At 42.5% G+C, this 24,994-nt stretch overlaps 1 protein-coding gene across 3 annotated transcripts in view; it reads right to left on the reverse strand.

Moving 5' to 3' along the window:
- Positions 1-24,994, reverse strand: part of abca4b (ATP-binding cassette, sub-family A (ABC1), member 4b) — a 173,075-nt gene that overhangs the window by 81,411 nt on the left and 66,670 nt on the right. For all 3 annotated transcript variants that reach the window (XM_072273476.1, XM_072273475.1, XM_072273477.1), the window contains 5 exons: positions 24,093-24,431; positions 23,813-24,008; positions 17,162-17,293; positions 11,904-12,043; positions 10,696-10,833 (listed from right to left, as the gene is read on the reverse strand). In XM_072273476.1, coding sequence (XP_072129577.1) covers positions 10,696-10,833; positions 11,904-12,043; positions 17,162-17,293; positions 23,813-24,008; positions 24,093-24,431 — 945 coding nt within the window. The remainder of the gene's footprint in view (positions 1-10,695; positions 10,834-11,903; positions 12,044-17,161; positions 17,294-23,812; positions 24,009-24,092; positions 24,432-24,994) is intronic.

The raw sequence follows: 24,994 nt of genomic DNA on the forward strand, positions 1-24,994 counted from the left end.
TGCCTGTCACGTCTGTGTTGAATTCTTTGTCCACTCTATTCAGAAGGGACTTTAAATGAATTAATATAAATGGCTAATGCCTCTGTTAAATTGGTATTATTAGGAACAGCATAAAATTAACCTGCATGTCTGCATGCTAATAGTCAGAGCCTTGTAATTTTTAATCTCTGGTATAAATTATTCTGAGTCATTTCAAAGTAGAGTATTTCCTTTTAAGCTCTTCTCTCCTACTAACTTCCTACTCTTCTCTCATCCCCTGTACATGATAACTCTCCTATCAGCCCCCTCCACCAAGGAAACCCACAATCAAGACTGCACATTACGGCACAGATCGAACCAAGGGGACTCCCACGGGTTTGCTTTTGACGACCCACAGCAATAAGCCACTTCGTTTCCTCTTCTTCTTACAGCGCCAGCATTAACCCGCACATCTTCACGTTCCACCTGGTGAGAGTCACTCTCCAAACATTTATTTTGAGAATTCAGTTTGATTCATTTGTCAGGGGGTACTATTAACGCCAGAAATCAGCTCTGTGAAAGGGCGAGCCCGCTCCTTGCTGAAAATGCCTGATCTTTCAGAGAGGGCAGTGAATAACTCACAGTGAAACTGGAAACTTTTGCTGGAGTTTCCCTACATTTACCGTCAACGGAACAACAGCAAAGTAATAAAAACAAAAGGTTTCAGAGCTTACAGTTGAGGGTGACAAAGGTCACAGGAGTGAAACCTCAGTCCAGTCTTTTGAGATTTATTTGAGAATTTTTCGATTAAATGACTCAACATTTCATTAACTGCACTTGTCTCTGTATTCTCCCCCAATACAGAAACTGGCATTGTGAAAACTGTGCTCAGAACAGACATGCAGCAGAGTTTGAGAAGATGCTCTCTCAGGGATTAATATGGTGGAAATACTCTTGGAGAGGTTTCTTTAGTGAGACGGGTTTAATAAAGAACAAGAAAGTGCACAGTAGTCAAGCACCTTCATTCCGTCCATCACAAAATTCAGGATCTCCCAGCGGCCACCCGTTTTAATTCGACTACCCACAATCCCATTTGACATGTCTGCCCATAGCCTCCTCTACTGCCATGATGAGGCCAAATTCAGGTTGGATGAGTCATACCCTCATATTCCACTCTATTCAGCATTCCTGAGATTGATAACTCCACCCTCCAACTGATAGCATGAACATTTATTTCTCTATCTTCCCTAATTTCACACCCTTCCTCCTCTCTTCTTCCATTCCCAATTCCGGTTATCCTATTACTCCTTTTCGCATCACCTGCCCATCACCCCCTTTTGGTTCCCTTCCTCCTTTGTTTTCTCCCAAGGTCTACTGTCCTCTCCTATTGGATTCATCCTTCTTCAGCCTATTGTCTCTTCCACCTATCACCTCCCAGCTTCATACTTCAACCCCTCCCCCTGCCCCCACCCACTCACCTTTCTCCTCTCCTGGTCTCAACTATCACCTCCCGACTTGCGCTCCAGCTCCTCCTCTCACCTTCTTATTCTGGCATCTTCCCCTTTCCTTTTCAGTTTTGATGGAGTCTCATTCTGAAATGTTGACTGTTTATTCCCCTGACTGACACTGTGCCCTCCAAGTTCAATTTCAAGTTTATTTTCAGTCAACCGTATTCATGTATATCATCAAACGAAACATCATTCCTCCAGACAAGATGCACAGCCCAGTATATATAGTTCACACATAACAGGTAAAGTAATACTACAAATGAATTAACAAATATTAAAATATATTCCAGAAGACTGGGATTTAGCATAAGGTGCACTCACGACGCAAGTTAAAAAGTAAACAGTATAATGCTACTGGCACTTCATAACTGCTGAGACCTGGGTGGTGTCAGGGAGTTCAGTAGTCTCATGGCCTGGAGGAAGAAACTGTTTCCCATCCTAACAACCTTGTCCTTATACCTCCTGCCTAATGATAGGGGTCAAAGAGATTGTGGGACAGGTGGGAGGGATCCTTGACAATGCTAGCAACCCTGTGTATGTAGCGCTCTTGATAAATATTCAAGATGGGTGGAAGAGAGAACATTTTTTTTTTGAAAGAGAGACCATTTCCAGCATCTTGTGTGTGTTGCTCTGGATTTTCAGCATGTGCAGAATCTCTTGCGTTTACGAAAATGCGCATTGTTTGGAATAATCTCAGTTAAAAAGACCTTAAAATTCCTTTTCCTTTCCAAATTATTGGTATGGATTTGTCCAAGTCACAATGCCAGTGGCAGAGACAGGAATTCAGGTCCTGCGGGATTTGCTCCCGTTAACAGGGAGAAAGTCCTGTCAGCAGTGCTAAGCACACTGTTCAGCTGCTCCCGGCGTGTGCTGGGTGTGCAGAGCTCCATATCAGCAGTGTGAATTATAGAGCTCCATTCAGCATTCCTGACATTCATCACCCCACCCCAGGCGGCTCTGCCTTCAGCTGCCCAGACATTAAGCTCCGGAATTCCACCAAACCCTCCACTCCAACCTCTCTCTTTCTCTTTATGATTCTCCTGAAAATCAACTCCTTTGGCTAACGTCTGTCGTAACACTTACTCAAGGGACTCAGGGTCAAATTTTGTCTTACAATGGTCTATGAATGCTTCAGGTGTATTTGGACGCTAAAGAAATTCTGCTTTCTACTGCAGCAGAATTTAACATATGTAGTGTGGAGTCCAAAGCGATATATAGTTGACACATAATAGTGGATTTCTATTGGTGAGTCATTATTTATATTGTACCACCCAGCTTTATTTATGCACTAACATTCTGGTATCCAACATTATATCTAGAGTCAAAGTCAGACGGTAATTCAGCACAGAAACAGTCCCTTCAGCAACTTGACCAAACCAAACAAAAGGCCATCTAAGGTAGTCCTATTTGCCTGCATTTGATCCACATCTCTCTAAAACTTTCCTACCAAGGTCTAGTAAAGCCTACCATTATACTTTGTAACTGCTGTGAAATATTTAATGCTATATTGACTCTTTCCTTCCTCCCCCATCTTCTTTCCAGTCCTGATGAAGGGTCACACTCCGAAACGTTGATTGACTTGCTGAGTTCCTCCAGCATTTTGTGTGTGTTGCAGAATCCCTTGTGTTTATGATTTACTTTTGAAGAAGTTTATGAGAGGATGGGTCACTCAATATGACAAAAGCCCTCTAATAAAATGCCACTGCTGTACAATGCCATACCCTGACACAGGGTCATGGGAAGGTATTGGAAAATATGGGCCTCTTCTCATATCTTAAGCCTCACCTCGTAGTGAAGATGGACAGGATCTATTTCTTTCGAGCAATGACTGCACCCCCCTTAGCACTACATATTGACCTGTTGTCTACACATGCGCATTGCTCTCTCTCTCTCTCTCTCTCTCTCTCTGCAATGTGAATACACCAGTTAAACCCATCTTCTGCATGCACGCTTTTATTTAACTGATATGTAGTTGTTCACAGACACAACAAACTGGCAACGAGTACGAACCTGAATGTCAGAAGATATCACGAACTGCGCCAACAGTTCCGAGACTAAACAGCGAGAGTTAAAGAGCTCGAGAACGCTGGAGGGTCCGTGAGTAACAGTGAAAGACGTGCTGAGTTTAAAGTGGAAATAACGTGGTGATGGCTTCATTTGGGAAAATTGATGAATTTGATAGCACTAATGAAGGTGGGAGTCATATATCAAGAGGGTTGAATGATATTGTAACGCGAACAATGTGGAGGAGCAAAAGAAAGCCCCTAAACGTCTTAGCATAATGGGCTCAAGGACGTACAGACTCTTACGCAAACTAGTAACCATTGAAAAGCCAGCAAACAAGATGTTTTGATTAAATTGTTACAGTTTTACAAAATCACTTAAGCCCTAAACTGCTGGTAATAGATGAAAGATGAAAGCCTTTCTGAATACATTGCAGAACTGCGCAAACTTTCCCAGTACTGTTACTTTAGAGATGGACTTTCTGATGCATCAAGGGACAGATTTATACTTGGTATGCATAGTCAGAGCACTCAAAAGAGGCTACTGTCCAAAAAATACTTAACCTCAGAACAGGCATTGACCATTGCAATATAATTAGAGAGTGCAACAAAGGGTGCAGCAAAGCTAGAGAAAAGGAGGTTAGAATGTGAAATGCACAACATATTCCTGAATGGTGCAAAAAGCCAAAGATATTATTGATGTGGCAAATCCTCCCATGATACAAATGATTGTTGGTTCAAAGAAAAAGTCTACAGAAAGTGTCACAGAGCAGGTCACATAGAGAGAGTATGCAAGGCAGGCAAGAGAAGAAGCACACCAAGTGAAAAGTTTCAAACACAAAACTGAGCAAATGTATAAAGTGACTGAATGTGAAACACAATCAGACAACACCGAGTCTGAGAAAGGTGAACTGTCATGCCTAGAACTGCATAGTATTACTGAAGCAGATCACAATATAACATGGATCACAATAGGTGTGTCTGATGTAAAACTGAAAATGGAGCTGGTTACAGGATCAGCTTTGTCTATAATTCCAGAAGCAACAGTTTGCTATCTAAGATAGAATTAGAGAAGACCTCAGTGATGTTGAAGACTTATACAGGTGAACAAGTGTCTCCCAAAGGCAAACTGAAAGTAAATGTGATGTATGGAGGCCAAACACAGCAGTTAGAGCTTTAGGCATTGAAAAGTGGAGGGCCAGCACTTTTCGGATGTTAATGGGTGAGAAAATTCCAACTAGACTGGCACTCATTCAAAGCTGTCAGTGTGGCAGCCCAAATGGTAGCACTAACCAAAGGCTATCACAGCTGCTTAATGCTAATCAGAAGGTGTTTGAGAAGGGAATAGATAAGCAGATTGAAAACCTGGCCAAAAGCTGTTCAGGATGCCAGAAAGCTCAAAATGCACCCCCACAGGCACTGTTACACCATGGGAGTGGCCATTGTCATCATGGCAAAGAGTAAATATTGCTTTGCTGGGTCATGTTTCTGATTGCTGTGGATGCTCATTCGAAGTGGCCGGAGGTTATACCAATGAAGTCAACCACCTTAGCAAAGACTGTCTCTGCTCTGAGGACCTCCTTCGCCAGAAACGGCTTACCAGAACAAATTGTGAGTGACTACGGACCACAATACATGTTAGAAGAATTCCGACAGTTCATGAAGAAAAACGGCATCAGACATTTTAAGTCAGCTCCTCACCACCCAGCAATGAATGGGTTAGCTGAAAGGTTTATCCAAACCTTCAAGAAGTCAATTAAAGCAATGGACAAGGAGGACATTTCTCTACAGCGCAAGGTGGACAACTTCCTTTTTGTGTATCAGAACTCTGATCATGCAACAACAAATCAAATACCTGCAATGCTGATCATGAACAGGAATCGAAGATCTCGCATAGACCTTCTGAAACCAAATCTGTGGAGGGAAGTGCAGAATAAGCTGTTCAGCCAGTTGCCAAGTGAAGCAGCAAGGAGATTCGAGATTGGACAGGAAGTCCTAGAATGTGATTACTGAGAAGACAAGTGGACACCTGGTAGGATGGCTACAAGAACTGGACCACTGATGTACACAGTGGATGTTGGAGATCAGACATGGATACGTCATGTGGACCAGATACTGGATGTTCAACTGGAGAACACACCTAAGTCAATTGCATCCAACAAGATGGGCACGTTACAGTCACCAGACCTACCTCTCAGTGATGATGTCACTGACATCAACGTGACACTGGAAACCAAGAACTTTGTCTTATACAAAAACACCTAACAAACCTGATGTCACTCCACAGGTCTAGAGGTGCTATCCTGAAAGAAACAGAGCACCACCAAAAAGACTGAACCTTTAGCACTGTGAAGTTAGTTATGGACTGTTATTGTGAAAGCATCTTTATTTGGACTATGGGTTATGAAAGAGAAATTGAAGGTTTTGTGCATATACAGTTCATGTTTCATTAATCTAAAGGGGAGGAAGTATAATGTATGGATCTATTTCTTTTAGAGTAATGACCCTCCAACTTAGCACTACATACTGATCTGTTGTCAGCACATGCGCATTGTTCTCTCTCTCTCTCTCTCTCTCTCTCTCTCTCTCTCTCTCTCTCTCTCTCACTGCAATGTGAAAACACCAGTTAAAGCCATCTCCTGCATGTGTGCTTTTATTTAATATATATGTAGTTGTGCACAGGCAAAACAGACATCAGTGATGAAATTCATCCCTTTAGCCTTTGATCAATTGTGCAGAAGAGTGTTTGAAGATCTAGACTTGGCACAAAACCCATAGTGATCCCTGCCGTCCTGAATGTTTCTGGGACACCTGTAGCAGGTGCCTCAAGATATCACCAGGTCCTCCAAATTCAGTCAAATTCACTGGGAAAATAAACAATTTAATGCCTGTGTCCTCTCCTTGGCCAAACCCCAAGCACTGAGCCCCTGGTTACAGATTGTCAGCACTGCTGGGCCACATCATTCAGAAGATCACACCAGACATTCTACTCTGAGCTCTGTAATGCGAAGAGATTGCTACAGGAAAAGGTTCAGGAATGTACTTAAAGTCTCTGTGATGAAAATGCACCATTCCCACTGACTCCTGACAATCCCTGGCCCATGACCACTCAATATGGAGAAGGAATATTCAAGATGGCACCAAGAACTTTCTGTAAACAGTGGAAGAAATTCACCAGCTGCCACCAGGCACCTCCTGCCCCAACTATGGAAGGATCTGCAGCTCCCCGAGTGGTCTCATCGGTCACTTCAGAACTAACATATTCGGAGTGAAATCAAATCATCCTCTGTTTGGAGGTGGTGAAGGTGATGGAGGATAAAGTGCTGGAGGTGAATTTTGAGATGGTGAAGATAAAGATGGTAAAGATGAGGGTGAGGATAAAGGTCGTGAGGGTGGTGAGGTGATGGAGTTGGGTGCAAGGTAGGAAAGGTGACGATAGCAGGAGTGAAGGAGAAGAAAAAGAAAAAAAAGTAGGTTTATACTTTAAGTAACACACAGACTGCTGGGGGAGCTCAGCAAAGTCAGGTAGCGTCCATGGAAAGAAACAAGCAGTTGACATTTAGGGTTGAGACCCATCATCTGATTCTAGCATCTGCAGTCTCTTGTGCCTCCAGATATTTTAAATACTGCTTTATAGTCCCTTTTCTGAACAGGTTACCAGTTCTGCTGCTGCATGTGGCTCAGAAGGGGTGAGTGGGAGAGGCTCATGTGGGAGGAGAGTTCCTGGAACCGTTTATCTGTGATTGAATGGTTCTCACTGGATAATGTGAAGTCACCTCAATAACAACTTGACTGCAGTTGCACAGAGTGCAGTCAAAAATATTATCAGTTGATCAGAACTGTCTTATTATGGACACCATGCAGACGGGCTGCTCAGACACAGAGAATGTTCCTGAATATAGGCATAACGGCCATCTTACTGTTGCACTCGATATACTTAAAGCAGAGGTTGATAGGTTCTGGATTAGTAAGGATGTCAAGAGATACAAGGAATCGTGTTGAAGAAAAAAATAAATCAGCGATGATCAATGGGCCATTTGGCTTAATTCTGCTCCTGTGTCTTGTGGTTGGACAGTGATGAGGGACAGTAGTGTGGCTCTGGTGCTGTAGATGTAATGCGAGACTTTGAGCTTATTTAAATGAAAGCAGCTTGTGTGTTTGCTCAACCGCAGCGACCTCACAGTGATAGCAGCACCCAGCACCACTGCTTATCACCCCGGGAGCTCTACAAGGAGCACTGTCACAGGAAGGTAGCGTCCATTGTTAAGGACCCCCACCACACAGGCCATGTTCTAGTCTCGCTGCTGCCATCAGGAAGGAAGTACAGGAGCCTTTGCTCCTATATCAGCAAGCTCAGGAAAAGCTAATATCCTTCAACCATCACACTCCTAAGCCAGGAGGAGAACTTCACTCACCTCATCACTGAACTGATTCTACAACCTGTGGACCTACTTTCAAGGACTCTATAACTCATTTTCTTAATATTATCTACCTATTTATTTATTTGTTTGTTTATTTATTATCTACTTATTTTCTTTGGAGTTTGCTTTCTTTTGCACATCGGTTGTTTGACAGTCTTTCTGTGTAGTTTTTCATTGACTCTATGTATTTCTTTGCTCTACAGTGACTGCCTGTAAGCAAATGAATCTTGAAGTAGTATGTACATGGTGACATATATGTACTTTGATAATAAATTTGCTTTCATTTTTGAACCTGGTTCAGGGACACCTCAGGCAAACTCCTGCACCAATGCAGCTTTTAATTCAGAGTTGGGTAACCAAGGTCAAAGTCTGACTAATGCAAAGTGAGAGCTAAATCATTGCAGATGCAGGAAATCTGAAATCAGATGTCATTGATCTGCAATGTTATCTCCATCCTGTGGAAGATCTCTGGGCTGCCTGCTGGGTTTCTTCCAGCGTTTGCTCTTTCAACTTGTGAATACTCCTGTATAAAAGCTCCCATTGTGTTAAAGGAGATTGACAACCAGCACAAGAACACTCTGTTGCTGAGACAAGTGGCTTTGTGGATAAGATACGAACAAGGAGCCAAGATCAGACAAGTCCATCTGCTGTTCAAGTTGGCCGTGGAGCACCTGCTGCGTCAGTCTCCGGGCTTCATTCATCAGCTTCCAATCTCTGGACATTGAATGTGTGTGTGTTGGACGGTGGGAGGTTTTCACCTACCCAAAGAAAGCAACCACGATTCTGTGTACCCTCCTTGGCCATGACTTGGTGACGTGTGCCCAAGGAGGGAAGACACGTTGGAGAAATGGTCAGTGCAGTCTCGTTCACCTGATGTTTTCCTTAACCCCAAACTCAATTTCAAAGACCCACAAGGATATTATTAGAAGTGGATGGCTTGAGTTAGAAGGAGAGACTGGATGGCTGGAGTATTTTGCTCTGGAATGCCTAGGGCTGAGGAATGACCTTATGGAGGTATATAAAACTATAAGATAAAACGAATGGTCAGTCTGTTTTTCCCCACGATAGCGAAAGACTAAAAGTAGAGGGCAAATACTTAAGATGGCAAGGAAAATATTTAACGGGGACTTGATGGGCAATTTTTTGGTGCCGAGAATAAAGTATATATAGTACATGTCATTATTTGCTGAGCTTCTTTTTCTTGCGAGCATTTGCAGTGAAACGAAGAAATACAATAAAATCTATGAAAAGCTACACACAAAGACTGGCAAGCAACCAACGTGCAAGAAGGCAACAGATTGTGCAAATACAAAGGATAAATAAATCAATAAGGGCAATGGCAACCTGGAACAAGCTGCAAGAGTAAGTCGTGGAAGCAGATACGATGACAGTGTATAAAAGATGGTTGAACACGTACAATACGTAGTTAGGAAAGATCTTGAGGGACATGGGCCAAATATAAGTAAATGGGACGAGCTCAGTAGGGAAGTTGGCCAAGAGGATGTTGAGCCAAAGGGGCTGTTTCACATTGTATTAACCTATGACTCTAAAGCTACCTGTGACACACCCAGACTTTTTTAATGCTCTAATTGCAACCCTCCTTGCCCACACCCAACCATTACTTTTTGCTATGAGACCCTGTTATCAAAATTAAGAACAGCATCTTCCTTTATATAGCATGTTTGAGATAGCAAAATGTCTCAAGAATGTCGAAGCCGATTCATTCTTTGTATTTAAGGAAGATGACTGAAAACCTAGTCAAAGACGTACATTTTAAGGAAAGTCTTAAATGAGGCAGGAAGAGGAGATAGTGAATTTAAGGTAGGGAGTTCCAGTGGCTGTCAGTGGTTGAGTAATGAGTTAAAAAGAAATTAAAGGAACACAGATTCCTCAGATGATTGCATGGATGGAGGAGGTGAGAGAGAATGGGAGGAGAAAGACAAAGGAGCAGTTTGAAAATGAAATGAGCATTTTTCCCTGGGGCAATAATATAGGTCAGAGAGCACAGGGCAGTGCAGGCTAGATCATTAAGAGTTTTGGATGACTTGAAGTGCACAGGGAATAGAGTGAGAGGCTGAACAGAACAGTAAAGTCTGGGAAGTTGGCAGCAGGTAAGCTTAAAGGGTGGAATTTGAATGAAATTATGGCAGAGTTGATGGCAAGGACTGGTTATTGATGGCGTGCACTATGGTTAACAATTTCATACTACTGATTAAGGATGGCATGGGCTTTGGTTATTGATGGCAAGGAGAATAGTTCATGGTGGAGCTGACTAACGGTTAACAATGATATGAGTACAGTTAATGATGGAACAGATTATGGTCAATATTGGCATGGACTAATATACGGGCTTGGACCTTACCTGAAAGCCCAATCAGAGCCAGGTGTAAACAACATTTCTCACTTTCGGATGTTTGTTTCCTCCCGTATTCCAAAGATGTATGGTTAGGTTTAGTGAAAGGTGGGCATGCTATGTTGACGATGGAGGTATGGCAACACTTGCGGGCTGCCCAACACAACCCTCACTGCTTTGATTTAACACAAATGATGTGCTTCACTGTATGCTTCAACGTACAATTAGAGGTAAGTTTTAAAATCACTTTATAGACACACAACACACCCGCACATGAGCACATAGACAAGCAGACGCACAAGCATACAGCTTTCTTGTACCGTTGTTGATGAAGCAGTCACAAGAATTTTTTTTCATATTCAGGATACAATATTGATAAAAGGCTTCAGTGTAACTTCATTGCATGCAGTGCATATTCTTTTCTCACTGAAGTCATTGAAAGGGTACTGTACCTGAACGATATTTAAGTAGGAGATCCCAGATAGATCGTCTGGAATATGGATCTACTCCAGATGTTGGCTCATCCAGAATGATCACCTTAGCTCCCCCAATGAACGCTAAGGCTACTGACAATTTCCTCTGCATTCCACCTGCGGAAGGAAAGAAGAAAACTTTCAACAAGTTGTAATCTGACATCAAGTTCTAATTCTTCATGACAGGGATCCTCAGAGTTACAAGGGCAAACAGTGTCCACTGGCCATTAGGTTAATAACTCTGCTTTAATATCACATTAAATCCTACTGTGATAAGACTCACCCGTAGGAAATGGCAGAGAAATTAAACAAATCGTTTGAGGCAGAAGACACCGAAAATTTCCCAGTAATTAGGAATGCAAATGGTACGTTCTTCATTGCAAATGAATTTCAGTACAGAATAAAGATGTCCAACTGCAATAACATAAAGCCCTGGTGAGACAGCACCAGTAATAAAGTGTACACTGTTGGTCTCCCTACACAATACTTGCAATAGAGGGAGGGCAATGATTTAACTGGTTTGGTGGGTTTGTTATATGAAGAGGGAGGAAGAAAACAAGGTCTATAACCTCCAGGGTTTAGAAGTTGCCTCACAGAAACATATGGAATTCTCCTGGAACTTGACAGGGGAGGTGTAGGGATGATGTTTGTCCTGGTCAAGTGGCTCAAACCAGGCGTCACTGCCTCAGAAATGGGGTGTGGGGGTGTGGTGGGGGGAATTAGTCATCATAGTAGAAGTGGGAAGAATTTTATTTTACCTGGGGGGGGTTAAGAAATTTTGGAATTCTCTATCAAAGGTTCAGTTGCCAAATATATTAAGACAGATTAATGGATTTTAGATATAAAGGGAATCAGAGATATATTTCTGTACAGGAAGGAGACGACGAGGTAAAATATCTTATTGGATTAAGAGAGCAGGAGATTGTTCACTCCTTGCTTCCATTTCTTATGTCTTGAGAAAATAAGTTTAAGGAATAAGAAATAGACCATCAGGAACCTCATAACCTTTCTGATACTTGGTGAAAACCTTCTGAAATGCAGGTTGCTTTGTTCGGTCTGACACATGCCAAATAAATTTGTGCTCAGTGATTCTCACTGAGCAATATTAGGTGGCCTACTCAAGACAGAATGGTGGAACAGGGCTAAGTCACTGTATTTGAATAAACAAGTGGCCAATGGGCTGTTACCTGATAAATTTTGAGCCAACTCGTCTCTTTTATGAATCAATCCAATTTCATCCAGCATTACTTCTGTCTGTTTTCCTGCTTCTTCAGCTGCGTGGCCTTTGAGCTGAGTGTAAAATAAGATGTGCTCTGCCACCGTTAGACTGCAGGGAAGATAAATGTAAAAATCAGATGATTCGACTCGCAGCCTTCTTCAGACTCCAGGCTCAAGAATAATATTCCAGCCTTAACATGTGAGAGAGGGAGAGAGACATAAACTTCCCCAGGCCAACATACCAAGCATTCCCCAGTATTTATTAACCAGCTCATAAGCTCACTTTAATAGTGAACCAGATTCCCAGACTGATATACTCGGCTTATCTTGATGGATATTGCAGTCCTGCATAACACAGAATTGTTCTGCAGTCCCGCTGTGTAATAAATGCTTCATGCATCATCTTTCTCCCAGGACAGATTCTAGATTTAAAGAAAGCCCTGCATTCTATGATGTGCCAGTTCTTTTGCCAGGTGAACTGAAGTGATGTGTTGTGGAGAAGGGCCACCTTTGTGACTTTGTCCAGGGTGCAGCCATGTTCAGTGTTGCTTCCTTGTCTTTCAGTAATTACAAGCAGCTAGGTTATTCTGCAAACCTGTCCCAGCGAACAAAACGTTGGACTATTGTATAACATGAGGCTATCAACATGAATGGGGGGAAGTAATTCATTTAGTTCACCTTATTGTGCAGCTGTGTTTAGTGTTTCAATATGCATTATGGACAGGAATGGAATGCGTCTATTTTATGTATCTTGCATTTATAATATAAATCAATGAATCAGAATCAGGTTTAATATCATTGACTTATGTTGTGAAATTTGTTGTTTTGTGGCAGCAGTACAGTCCAATAAAATATACAATAAATTATAATAAGAAATATATATGATAAAAAAGTCGTGCAAAAATAGTGAGGTAGTGTGTGTTCTGACAGGCTGCGTCACCGTCTGGTATGGGGGTTGGGGGTGGGGGGGGTATTGTACAGGATCAAAGTAAGTTGCAGAAACTTGTAAAGTTAGTCAGCTCTATCATGGGTTCCAGCCTCCGTAGTATCCAAGACATCTTCAAGGAGTGGTGCCTTAGGAAGGTGGTGTCCATCATTAAGGTTCCCCACCTCCCAGGACATGTCTACCTCTCATTGTTACCATCAGGAAGGAGGCACAGAATCGTACTGGCACACACTCAACAATTCAGGAATAGCTTTGTCCCCTTTGTCATCTGATTTCTAAATGGACATTGAACCCATGGACACTATCTCACTACTTTTTCATTTCTATTTTTGCATTACTTACGTGAACTTAACTATTTAATAGACAAGTGCACACTTAATGTAACTCGGTATTTTTCTCTATAATTATTTATCATGTATTTCATTGTACTGCTGCCATAAAGTTAACAAATTTCACCACATATACCAGTGATATTAAACCTGATTCTGATTCTGATGACAAAAAGAAGGGCAAACAGTACCAGTGCAAACATTAGTGCACAATGAAGGCTAATTAACAGAGGGCTATGGGTAACCCTAGGTAATTTTTAAAGTCAGTACATGTTCGGCACCGCATTGCGGGCTGAAGGGCTTGTATTGTGCTGAAGGTTTTCTGTGTTTCTATGTTTCTAAATGGGTATCACATTATTTTGGTGTACGAAGTATGTGCTGGACATAACACAGACATCCGTTCTGACCCCCGAAGAAAATGTGTGCAATTGGACAAAAGTGCATTAACTGCATCATAATAGCATTTAACTCACAGGTGTATGCATTCAAACTGTGACACTGTGGCTCCTGCCATGAGTCGTATGAAAAGCTTTGTGGGCATGTCTGCTGAGACCTCTGGGAAGTGAGTTAGAGATTAAAGGATGCTCCCTATGGCAGTGGCAGTACAGTGGCTGAGAATACAGTGGAACTGTAGGAAAGAGGGGTGTGGTGGAAGGGCATAGGCACTCCACATGCAATGAATTGGCACAATTAGCTCTTATGCCACATATGACTCTTCTCCCAAGTTTGGCTTGATCAAAGCGCCAGGTATCACAGCATGCAGCTTGCAAGTATAGTGTGCTGTCACCAAAAGGAGAATCTCTGATTAATTCTCTGATCAGTGATCAAATCTCCGATTACTTCTCCATACTGCTGATTATAGGTAATTGGCATATTATTGTCACAGATACAGTGAAAAACTTGGTTTTGCCTGCCATCCATACGGATCAGTGCAAGTCTGACCTCTGCGAGGTCTTGCATTGATATTTTGCAGAGAGCATCTCCCAGCCTCAGTGTGCATCCTGACGATGCTTTTCCCTGGTACTCCCTTGAGGTAATAGGACGGAAAAGCAATAACAGAGTCCGCGAGGTGCTCTCTGCACCATATCAACATGAGACTCTGATTGGTGTCTCACTCCCAAACCCCACACAGGTTTCGTTGTGAGAGAACAGCAAAATTGCAGTCTTTGATTTCTGCTGGCACTGGAGAAATTTTTGGCCGTGCTGGTGACGCCTACTGTCTGGAGGTGAATTGTCAGACTCCTAATGTATATCATTAGGAGCTTGAGGAGAATTAGAAGGTCAGCAAAGGCACTCACGAATTTCTACAGATGTACTCTAATTGGCTGTATCACCATCTGGTATGGGGTGGGATTGGTTCACAGTATTGAAATAAGTTGAGGAAAGTTGTAAACTCAGTCAGCCCCATCGTGGGCACTAGTCCCTGTACTATCCAGGACTAGTGCCCACGATGGGGCTGACTGAGTTTACAACTTTCAAGGAGCAGTGGCTCAAAAAGGAGACTCCCATCACCCAGGACCTGCCCTCTTCTCATTGCTACCAACAGGGAGGAGGTACAGGAGCCTGAAGGCACACACTCAATGATTCATGAGCAGCTTCTTCCCCTCTACTGTCTGATTTCTGAAAGGACATTGAACCCATGAACACTACCTCACTACTTTTTTTTCTCTTTTTGCACTGCTTATTTAATTTGACTTTTTATTATGTGCATCTCTCTCTCTCTCTCTCTCTCTCTATATATATATATATATATACACACACACCTTACTATAATTTAGTTTTTATTATGTTTTACAATATACTGCTGCTGTATAACAACAATTTTCACGACATCTGCCAGTGATATTAAACCTGATTCTGACTCTGAAAAATGTGCTCAAATGGTCAAGTTTTTGATATGACTTTTTTTCTGAAGCATTGCCACATGAACTGGCTCCAAAATTTTAACTCACATTACTTAATCTAAACTTCATTACCTCACATTTCCTTCAGTTTCTTCTTTGCCCAGAAAGCCGTATAGTTGGCTCCACGGCAAAGCATTATGTAGATAGACTGCTCGAAAAAGAAGTCATTTGGGCTGACAATTCCACCTTGGTGTTTTTGCTACATTCATACCTCCAATATTTCCTTCTGTAAATATGTCACCAGGACCCTCTGTTTCCTTCTGCCTCATACTCCTGTTCAGCTTCTTCCTTCCTATTCTCAATGGTCGCAGGTTTCACATACCCACCGGCCTTTGGGTGAAGCTTCCCTACTGTATTTCAAGGCAACTATTTTATCTTGAAGAGTCTCTAACTATTCTTTTCCTCTCAAGAAAATATTTCTCTGTACTCAGTCATGATAAACTTCCATTATTGTAAAGACCTCAGTTAGATCTCCCACCAGCTTTCTTTTGACAGTGAGGAGACCCAGTCTGTATATTTTTTCCTGACATGTATGGTCTGTCCAAACTCGAAACCATCATTTTAAATCTTCACCTCATCCTCTCGATTGTCTCCTGATCATGTTATTAATAACGTGGTGATCAGATCTGTGTGCACGTGTGGAGACTCAAGAGATGGCTGATGCTGGTTTCAGGAGAAACACTTGAAAAGTATGGCTCAGCTAAGGTTTGATATTTGGCCCATTGAATCTACTCCACCATTCAATCAGGGCTGATTTTTTTCATCCACTCTCCCACCTTTACCCTGTAGCCCTGCTGAAGGGTTTTGGTCCAAAGCGTCGACTGTTCTCTTTTCCATAGATGCTGCCTGGCCTGCTGAGTTCCTCCAGCATTTTGTGTGTGTTTCCCTGTAATCCTTAATCCTTTTGCCAATCGAGAACCTATTAACATCTACCTGAAATGCCACAAGTTGCTTTGCCTCCACAGGCCTCCATGGCAATGCATTCCACAGATTCACCACTGTGGAATCTTCTTGCTGTGCAAATTTCTTCCTCACCTCAGTTCTAAAGGGACATCTATTTATTCTGAAACTGTGCCCTCTGATTCTAGAATAACCTATTTATAGAAATATCTCTCCATATCCAATCTCTCTGATGCAAGTTTAATTTGGGATCTGTCCATCTAGTAAAAATGTCCATTTCTTAATTTGCTTTCTATATGGTATTTCTACCTGTGGTGCAGCTTTGTTTGATTGGTTTATTTGTACTCCAGATTCCCATTCATCCTCTACAGCACCTAGCACCTTCTAAGTCCTAAGAGACCTTCCATTTCTTCTTCTCAAAAGGTACTACATTGTACTAAACTTCACAATCATTTACACAGATGTTGCCGGAATTTGAGGACCTGAGTTATAGGGAAAGGTTGAATGTGTTAGGACTTTAATTCCTGGAGCAGAGGTGACCAAGGTGTGTTCTTACAGAGGTGTACAAAATGTTGAGGGGTTTAGATAGAACGAATGCAAGCTGGCTTTTCCCGTCAGATTAGGTGAGACTAGAAATACAGGTCATAGGTTTAGGGTGAAAGGTGAAGCACTTAAGGGGAATTTGAAGGGAAACTTCTTCACTCAGAGGGTGCAGGGAGTGTGGAACGTGCTGCCTGTGCAAGTGGCAGATACGGATTCAATTGTAACATTTTTAAGAGGAATTTGGGTAAGTGCATGGAAGAGAGGGGCTTGAAAGGATATGGTCCAGGTGAATGTAGATGAGACTAGGTAGAAGATCATGCCAGCGTGAACAGGATGAGCTGAATGCCCCTGGGAAATAGATATTCTCTGTCCACTCTATCTGTGGCATTCATAATCTTGTAAAGCTCTATTAGTTCTCCCCCTCAGCCTCTGGTGCTCCAGAGAAGAGAACTGAAGTTTATCCAGCCTTTCGTGATAGCACATGCTCCCTAAACCAGGCAGCATCCTGGTAAACCTCTTCTGTATCCTCTCCAAAGCCTCAACATCCTTCCTACAGTGGGCCGACCAGAACTGTATATCCAGATCTGTTGAGATATTCTGCTTACTTATTGAACAAGATGTTGTGCTGGGGACATACACCGATGTCCTGTCGGATAGCTTCAATTTCCGTGCGGATGTCCTTGCCGTTAATAAATGCCGTACCGGATGTGGGTGGAAATAACCCAATCAGCATTGACCTATTAAACAGAGAGAGAAGTTTATTAAACCTGGCAGTCTGTGGTGGCCAGTGCTATCATGTTTGCTGTTGTGTGCTGGGGCAGCAGGCTGAGGGTGGCAGACACCAACAGAATCAACAAACTCATTCGTAAGGCTAGTGATGTTGTGGGGATGGAACTGGACTCTCTGACGGTGGTGTCTGAAAAGAGGATGCTGTCTAAGTTGCATGCCATCTTGGTTAATGTCTCCCATCCACTACATAATGTACTGGGTGGGCACAGGATTACATTCAGCCAGAGACTCATTCCACCGAGATGCAAAACAGCGCATCATAGGAAGTCATTCCTGCCTGTGACCCTCAAACTTTACAACTCCTCCCTTGGAGGGTCAGACACCCTGAGCCAATAGGCTGGTCCTGGACTTATTTCATAATTTACTGGCATGATTTACATATTACTATTTAATTATTTATGGTTCTATTACTATTTATTATTTATGGTTCAACTGTAACGAAAACCAATTTCCCCCGGGGTCAATCAAGTATGATTATGACTATGACTAAACTTTGTAGACATAATATTGTCCACTTTTAAAACTGAGTACACGTGAAAAAGTTGTTGCACACCTTAAGACGTAATTACACAACTTCGCGCAAATTCAATTGTTATTTTAAGGAGCTAGCAATCCATCACTGACATCTTGCAATTAATACTGTTTGCTCCTGTAGGAATTAGTTTGCAATGCTAAAGCTCCTTTTGACAAGTTCTTCGTCCTTCCTGATTGTGCTGATGCTTCCGTCCCCAGCATGTTGCCAAGGAAGCCACTTCTGTGTGAACCACGAATAACAAGGGTGGCCACCTTGTTTCCATATCAGTGGCCCCACAGACAAACTACAACTGGACCTTCACGCACCCTTGACAAACACTCACCTCCAGAACAGCAGCGATCAGGGAAGAGGGGGTGGGTCAGGGGATGGGGGAGGGGGAGGTATAGAGGAGAAAGTTGAAGGTGGGTAGGAGGAGGAGACTAACCTGTCTGTTAAACCAGCTAACTCAGCACAGACATTAAGATAAACTTTGCTGGTGAACGCAGCAGGCCAGGCAGCATCTCTAGGAATAGGTACAGTCGACATTTCGGGCCGAAACCCTTCGTCAGGACCAGCAACTTTTATGTGTGTTGCTTGAAATTCCAGCATCTGCAGATTTCCTCGTGTTTACAGACATTAAGAGGTGGGGAGCGGGGTTGCTGGTAAGCAAGACTGGGGTCACGTTCTTGCTACCTTTCTTTCTCTGCTGCATTACACGTCACTCAATTACATGAACTGGAATGACAGTTTGGCTTCAGCCTAAAGTTGACTGCTTCAGCGTGGGAACACTATAGACCACCTCTTGCACTAAAGTCTTGTTTTGCAACAGTCTGTTTCCTTCACTGTCTTGTATAATTTTTGTCCAGTTTACGTTCTGTGAGCTGTCTGAATCCGCATCCTGCAGCAAGCAATATTTTCAATGTACCTGAACCTCACTGTACTTGTGTAGATAACAATAAACTCAACCCACATTGACTGGACTTAGTTTTTGAGAGAGAAGAAAAACTGCTGAACAAGGACACCATTAACAGCAACTTCCTTCAAAGTGTTAACTTGTTGGTTGGAGCTGGATGGTTAACCTAATGATTGATGAATGAATTCTAGATCCTTAAGTCAAGACTGGGTAGTTATTAACCTATGTACGCTACACAAAGAAGAAGAAAGTGCCACTTGCTGTGTGGAGAATGAGATTAGCTTTATTTGTCACGTGTACATTGAAAGACACCGTGAACTATATCCTCTGCAAGAAAAGATGCTGGGGCACCCCTCAAGTGTTGTCATGCTTCCAGCACCAACATAGCACATCCACATCTTACTAACCCTAACTTATAAGTCTTTGCAATGTGGGAGGAAAGCAGAGGCAGATTAGGGTGGATAAATCCCTAGGGCCGAACAAGGTTTTCCCTCAGACTCTGTGGGATGAAAGTGAAGAAACCGCAGGGGCCCTAGCAAAGATATTTAAATCACTCATAGTGAAAGGTGAGGTACCAAAGGACGAGAGGGTAGCTAATGTTGTTCAGCTGTTTAAGACAGGATCTAAGAATAAGCCAAAAAATTGTAGGTCGGTGAGCCTGACATCAGTAGTGGGAAAGTTATTGGAAGATATTCTAAGGGACCAAATACAAGAGATATACATGGACTGATTAAGGATGGTCAGCATGGGTTCATGCGTGGTAGGTCGTGTCCAACCAATCTAATATTCAAGGAAAATTGATGAAGGCAAGGCAGTGGATGTTGTCTACATGGAATTTAGCAAGGCATTTGACAAAGTCCCGTATAGGAGGTTTGTCAAGAAATTTCAGTCACTCGGCTTTCAAGATGAGGTAGTAAATTGGATTAGATATTGGCTTTGCTAGAGAAGCCAGAGAGTGGTAGTAGATGGTTGACTCTCTGACTGGAGGTCTGTGACTAGTGGAGCGCCACAGGGATCGGTGCTGAGTCCATTGTTGTTTGACATCTATAACAATGATCTGGATGATAATGTGGTTAACTAGATCAGCAGATTTTGGGATGACAGCAAGATTGGGGGTATAGTGGACAGCAAGAAAGACTATCATGGCTTGCAGCAGGATCTGGACAGGCTGAAAAATGGCAGATGGAACTTAATGCAGACAAGGGCGAGGTGTTGTACTTTGGTAGGACCAACCAGTGTTGGTCTTACACAGTGAACAGTAGGGCACTGAAGAGTGTGGTAGAACAAAGGGATCTGGGAATTCAGGTCCATAATTCTTTGAAAGTGGTGTCATAGGCCTTCAGAAATTAAAGTATTGAGTACAGGAGATGGGATGTTATGTTGAAGTTGTATAAGATGTTGGTGAGGCCTAATTTGGGATATTGTGTGTAGCTTTAGTCATCTACCTACAGGAAAAATGTAAATAAGGTTGAAAAAGTACAGAGAAAATTTACAAGGATGGTGTTGGTACTGGAGAGCCTGAGTTATAAGGAAAGATTGAACAGGTTAGGACTTTATTCCTTGGAATGTTGAAGGTTGAGGGGAGATTTGATAGAGGTGTACAAAATTATGAGGAGGTATAGATAGGGTAAATGCAAACAGCTTTTTTCCACTGAAGTTGGGTGGGACTACAACTAGAGGTCATGGGTTAAGGATGAAAGGGAACATGAGAGGAAACTTCCTCACTCAGAGGGTTGTGGGAAAGATGAACCAGCTGTCAATGAATGTGGTGCATCCGAGCTCGATTAAGAGAAGTTTGGATAGGTACAAGGATAATAGGGGTATTGACGGCTATGGTTCAGGTTGACGGGAGTAGGCAGTTTAAATGGTTTGACCTATTAAAATTACTTTAGATTTGGCTTTTTCCTGAAACACTTGGATTTTAATTCAGTTCAATGGTTTGAAAATACGAGCTTCGGCTCCAGCTGTAAATGTCAGCTAACGATTTTAGGGCAGCATATAATAAATCTTAACAACATCAGTGTGCAGCTTTAAGCAGCAGTGCGTATCTCTTCATTCATTGCCTGTCTATGACAGGTCACTTATTGTGACTCATTTCAATTTCATTATGTGATCATATGTCAACACAGATAAATAAACTGTGTACTTACAGTGTATTTTCCTGTTGTCTCTTATCTCCCTCTCATTATTTATGTGAAGGTGCTTTGGCATGACACAAGGGCACAGAGGGTTTTATTTAAACGTTTGTCATTAATTTCCTGTTTTCCTTACTTGGACCTTTTAAGTTTTGGTAAACTTGTTAGAGTCTGAAATTGTTTGATCCCAGGGATAAATCTCATTATTACAACAATCCAAGTTATCTTTTACTTAACAAACCGGTGAAAAATGATATTGTATCTGTTAAATAGGGGCCGTGGACAATTCTGATTTGATGGAGAATGGACGTGAAAGCACAGAGGAACATCTGGAGAAATTTCTGAAACGCCCATTCGCTGCTGTCGTTACTGTGTGGTTGGGAATCTTTTGGAGGGTAGGCCTCAAAATCTTGGCGTTGCCTGCTTTTGGCGACCGAGAAGGAGGTCGAATCGTTGGGACAGAGATGGTGCTCAGTACTCGGTATCGGAGAGCTGATCAGAGCTCGAAGTTTTCGGATGACTCAGAGTTGGATTGTGGTCAGCATGGCAGGCAGAGTTTTTCTTCTCCCGTCTGCGTGAGATGTGGGACATTTGAGAAACTTTAAATTTTACTGTGCTCAGGGACTTCTTCATCAAGTTATGGTATTGTTGCACTGTTGTAACTATATCTTATAATTATGTGGCTTTGTCAGTTTTTTCAGTCTTGGTTTGTCCTGTGTTTTGTGATATCACACCGGAGGAAGTAATGTATCATTTCTTAATTCATGCATTACTAAATGACAATAAAAGAGGACTACGTGTCTTCATAATCATACTTAGTGCAATGCTGAATCTCATTTCAGGGACAGGATTTATGTTCATTTGGAACGACGGGGACTGATTGGTGGAAGTCAACATGGTTTTATACAGGGAAAGCCCTGCTCTGGATCTTTGCGGAACTAATGAAGAAAACTGATGAAGGCAGAGTAGTGGATCTGGCACACATGGATTCCAGCAAGGGATTACCAGTCGATGGTTTGCAACGAGACCCTTCATCTGGACTGGAAAGGAAGGGGGAAGAAGTCAGAATAAGAAGGTGGGGGGAGGGGAGGAAGAATTAGGAGGGGACAGGTGATTGGTGAAACCGAGAGAGGGGGAGGGGTGAAGTAAGTAGCTGGGAAGTCGATTGGTGGGAGAGATAAAGGGCTGGAGAAGGGGGAATCTAATAGGAAAGGGTGGAAGACCAGAGAGGAAAGGGAAGGAGGGCAAGCACCAGAGGGAGGGAGGGGCATGTAAGAAGCTAAGGTGAGAGAGGGAAAGACACATTGCCAAACTGGATCCACAATTGGTTTGGTAATAGAAAACAGAATGCAATGGTAGAGGGTTGCTTTTCTGACTGGACATCTGTCACCAGTGGGGTAATACAGGATTAATGCTGGGACCTTTGTGGTATTTCATAGCTACCCTACAATTGACTTGGATAAGAAAGAGGGACGTCTGGATAGTAAGCTCATTAAAAACCTTATAGAGGTTTATAAGATTATGAGGGGCATGGATATGGTGGATCATCTGAGTCTTTTTCATGGGGTAAGAGAGTCTAAAGAGAGGCATACTGTAGGTTTAAAGTGAGAGGGGAGAAAATTAAATAAGATCTGAGGGGGAAGGTTTTTCCAGTCAGAGGGTAGTTATTATACAGAATGAGTGGGCAGAGGAGATGGTGGAGACAAATACATTTAAAGGGCGTTTGGACAGGTACTTGGATTGGGAAGAAATATACAGATAGGAGCCTAATGCCGACTGATTGGGTCGGTATAGATAGGCGTCATGGATGCCCAGGATGAGACGGGCCGAAGGGACCATTTTGATCCTTTGTCTCTATTATTGTATAGCAGTTATTGAGTGACGTCTCCCCCCCCTCCCCCCCACCTTCTCACTCTGACCTTATCTCTTTTCTCCAGTCCTGAAGAAGGGTCTCAGCCCGAAACGTCGACTGCTTGTTCATTTCCATAGACGCTGCCTGACCTGCTGAGTTCCTCCAGAATTTTGTGTGTGTTACCTTGATTTCCATCATCTGTAGATTTTCTCTTTGTTTTTAAATTTCTTGGAAAACTGAATATACTTCACCCCGTTTAATTTGTACCCCTGCATTCCTGTTTATTTTTTTAAATTATCTTTTAAGGTGCAGTCCGATCTGATATAGGGTGTACACAAAACAATAAAGACATAAGGAATTTTCCTGCTCCTGGTTTCTGAAAAGTTTAATTCAGAAGAGCCAAAGCTGAAGTTTTGGAGTTGTTTTGGAGCAGAGAAGTGAACGACTCAGATGGAACGTGTTTGCCGAATGCATGCGATAATTTAAACAGCAGCTATTGTTCTAGTTCAGTGATTAGCCACGTGTGCTCCTTGGACAGGGAATGCCTAGCTTCCCAAGGTTTACATTGAACTGGGTGACTACAGTAAATTAGCAAATTATTTGTGCGAAACTGTAGAGAGGATTAATGCCAAAGAGAATTATACTGAAATTCCTTCTAAAACATACTGTCCAAGTAGAAGTAAACATCTATCAATGTTTTTGCTTTTCTCTATCCCATCGTACTTGCCCTTGTTCTGTTCAGCCCCCCCCTTACAATCTTTTGTTGCTAGTTTGGGTCCCAGGAACTCAAATGCAATCCCTTTGCATGTGGTCAGTAGCAAGTCATGTTCTAATGATACTGTTCGGTAACATATGACAGATTTTCAATAGTTACAGAAGAGCCATTGTGCAGAGCAATTATTTTCACTGTGCAGATGGCCAACAGCCCTTTATTCTACTGCCTTTGACTTGAGCGAGGATGTAAACAGAGCTGCATGAGCCTGGCTTGTTTCCATATTTTAGCTGGGCAGTGATTATTTTCATTGTTGCGACAAATAGAACACAAGCTCTTACATTGTGGTGGTTTTTCCAGCTCCGTTGTGACCCAGAAAGGAAGTGATTTGCCCTTCAAAGAAGTTAATGCTCAGCCCATCTACGGCAGGCTTCTGTCCTTCACCGAAAGTCTTCACCAGGTTCTGAATGGACACTCCCAGAGTCAGACTCGAAGGCTCCAGCTCATAGAGAGGGTTTCCTGCCATTGCTGCTGTCACTGCCAACAGATAAAGACAAACGTAGTCAACATCATGGAGTGCTGTAAAGCCGATTTTAAAGTGTTACTGATCTGAGTTATTACCGGGGTTGATTTTTTCCTTTTCCTTCTCCTTCTCCTTCTCCTGCCTTTCTTTTTCCAGCCTTTCCATCTCCTGCTTTTCCTTCTCTCGCCTTTCCGTTTCCTGCTTTTGCTTCTCAAGTCTCTCCTTCTCCTGCCTCTCCTTCTCAAGCTGCTCCTTCACCTCTTTTTCCTTTAGTTTGCAAATCTTCTTGCTTTCCTTCGGCTTGTCGCCATCCCCGGGGTTGTCTGGCGCTTGCTTTGCTTGCTCTGCCGTGTTCTCTGCTGGTTTCTCTTCCTTTGCCTCCGCAGGTGTCTCCATCTTCTCGGGCTCTTTCACAGCTCCTCTCAGTTCATTTTTGTCTTAGCAAAGATTAAAAGTAAATTTTGATTAATGCTCACTTTGGATGCAAGCTAGGATACAATAGCTTACGATGAAATAACTCACAATTAAATTAATCCACACTGGCAGCATTTCACAAAGAATTACTTCACTCAAGAATATAATATCGGGGCAGTTACTTTAGCTAATCATGTGGCAGACTTTACCTGTTAGATTTCCAAGGTTATCTCTCCATCGGAAAACAGCACTGAGCCAGCACAGAAGACTTCATCACTAGTCTGGATGGCAATAAGGAATGGGATTGTGAAGGAATTTTTTGTGTGGACACTGAAGACTGGAGAATCTGGACATAATCTCTGGATAGGGAGTCTGAGATAAGAAAACTGTTGACATTATGGCCTGAATTCATTAATATTTAGCCTCAGGATTAACTAAAGTAACCGCCCTGAGATAATGTTCTTGAATAAACTGATTCTGATTCTGGATAAGGGGTTGACCGCTATCGGACTTCATTGTCATTTATTTATTGAGATACAGCACGGAGTTGGCCCTACCAGTCCCTGAAGCTGCGCTGCCCAGCAAT

Source organism: Mobula birostris, chromosome 12 (assembly GCF_030028105.1).
Source record: "Mobula birostris isolate sMobBir1 chromosome 12, sMobBir1.hap1, whole genome shotgun sequence".
NCBI classification, from domain to species: Eukaryota; Metazoa; Chordata; class Chondrichthyes; order Myliobatiformes; family Myliobatidae; genus Mobula; species Mobula birostris.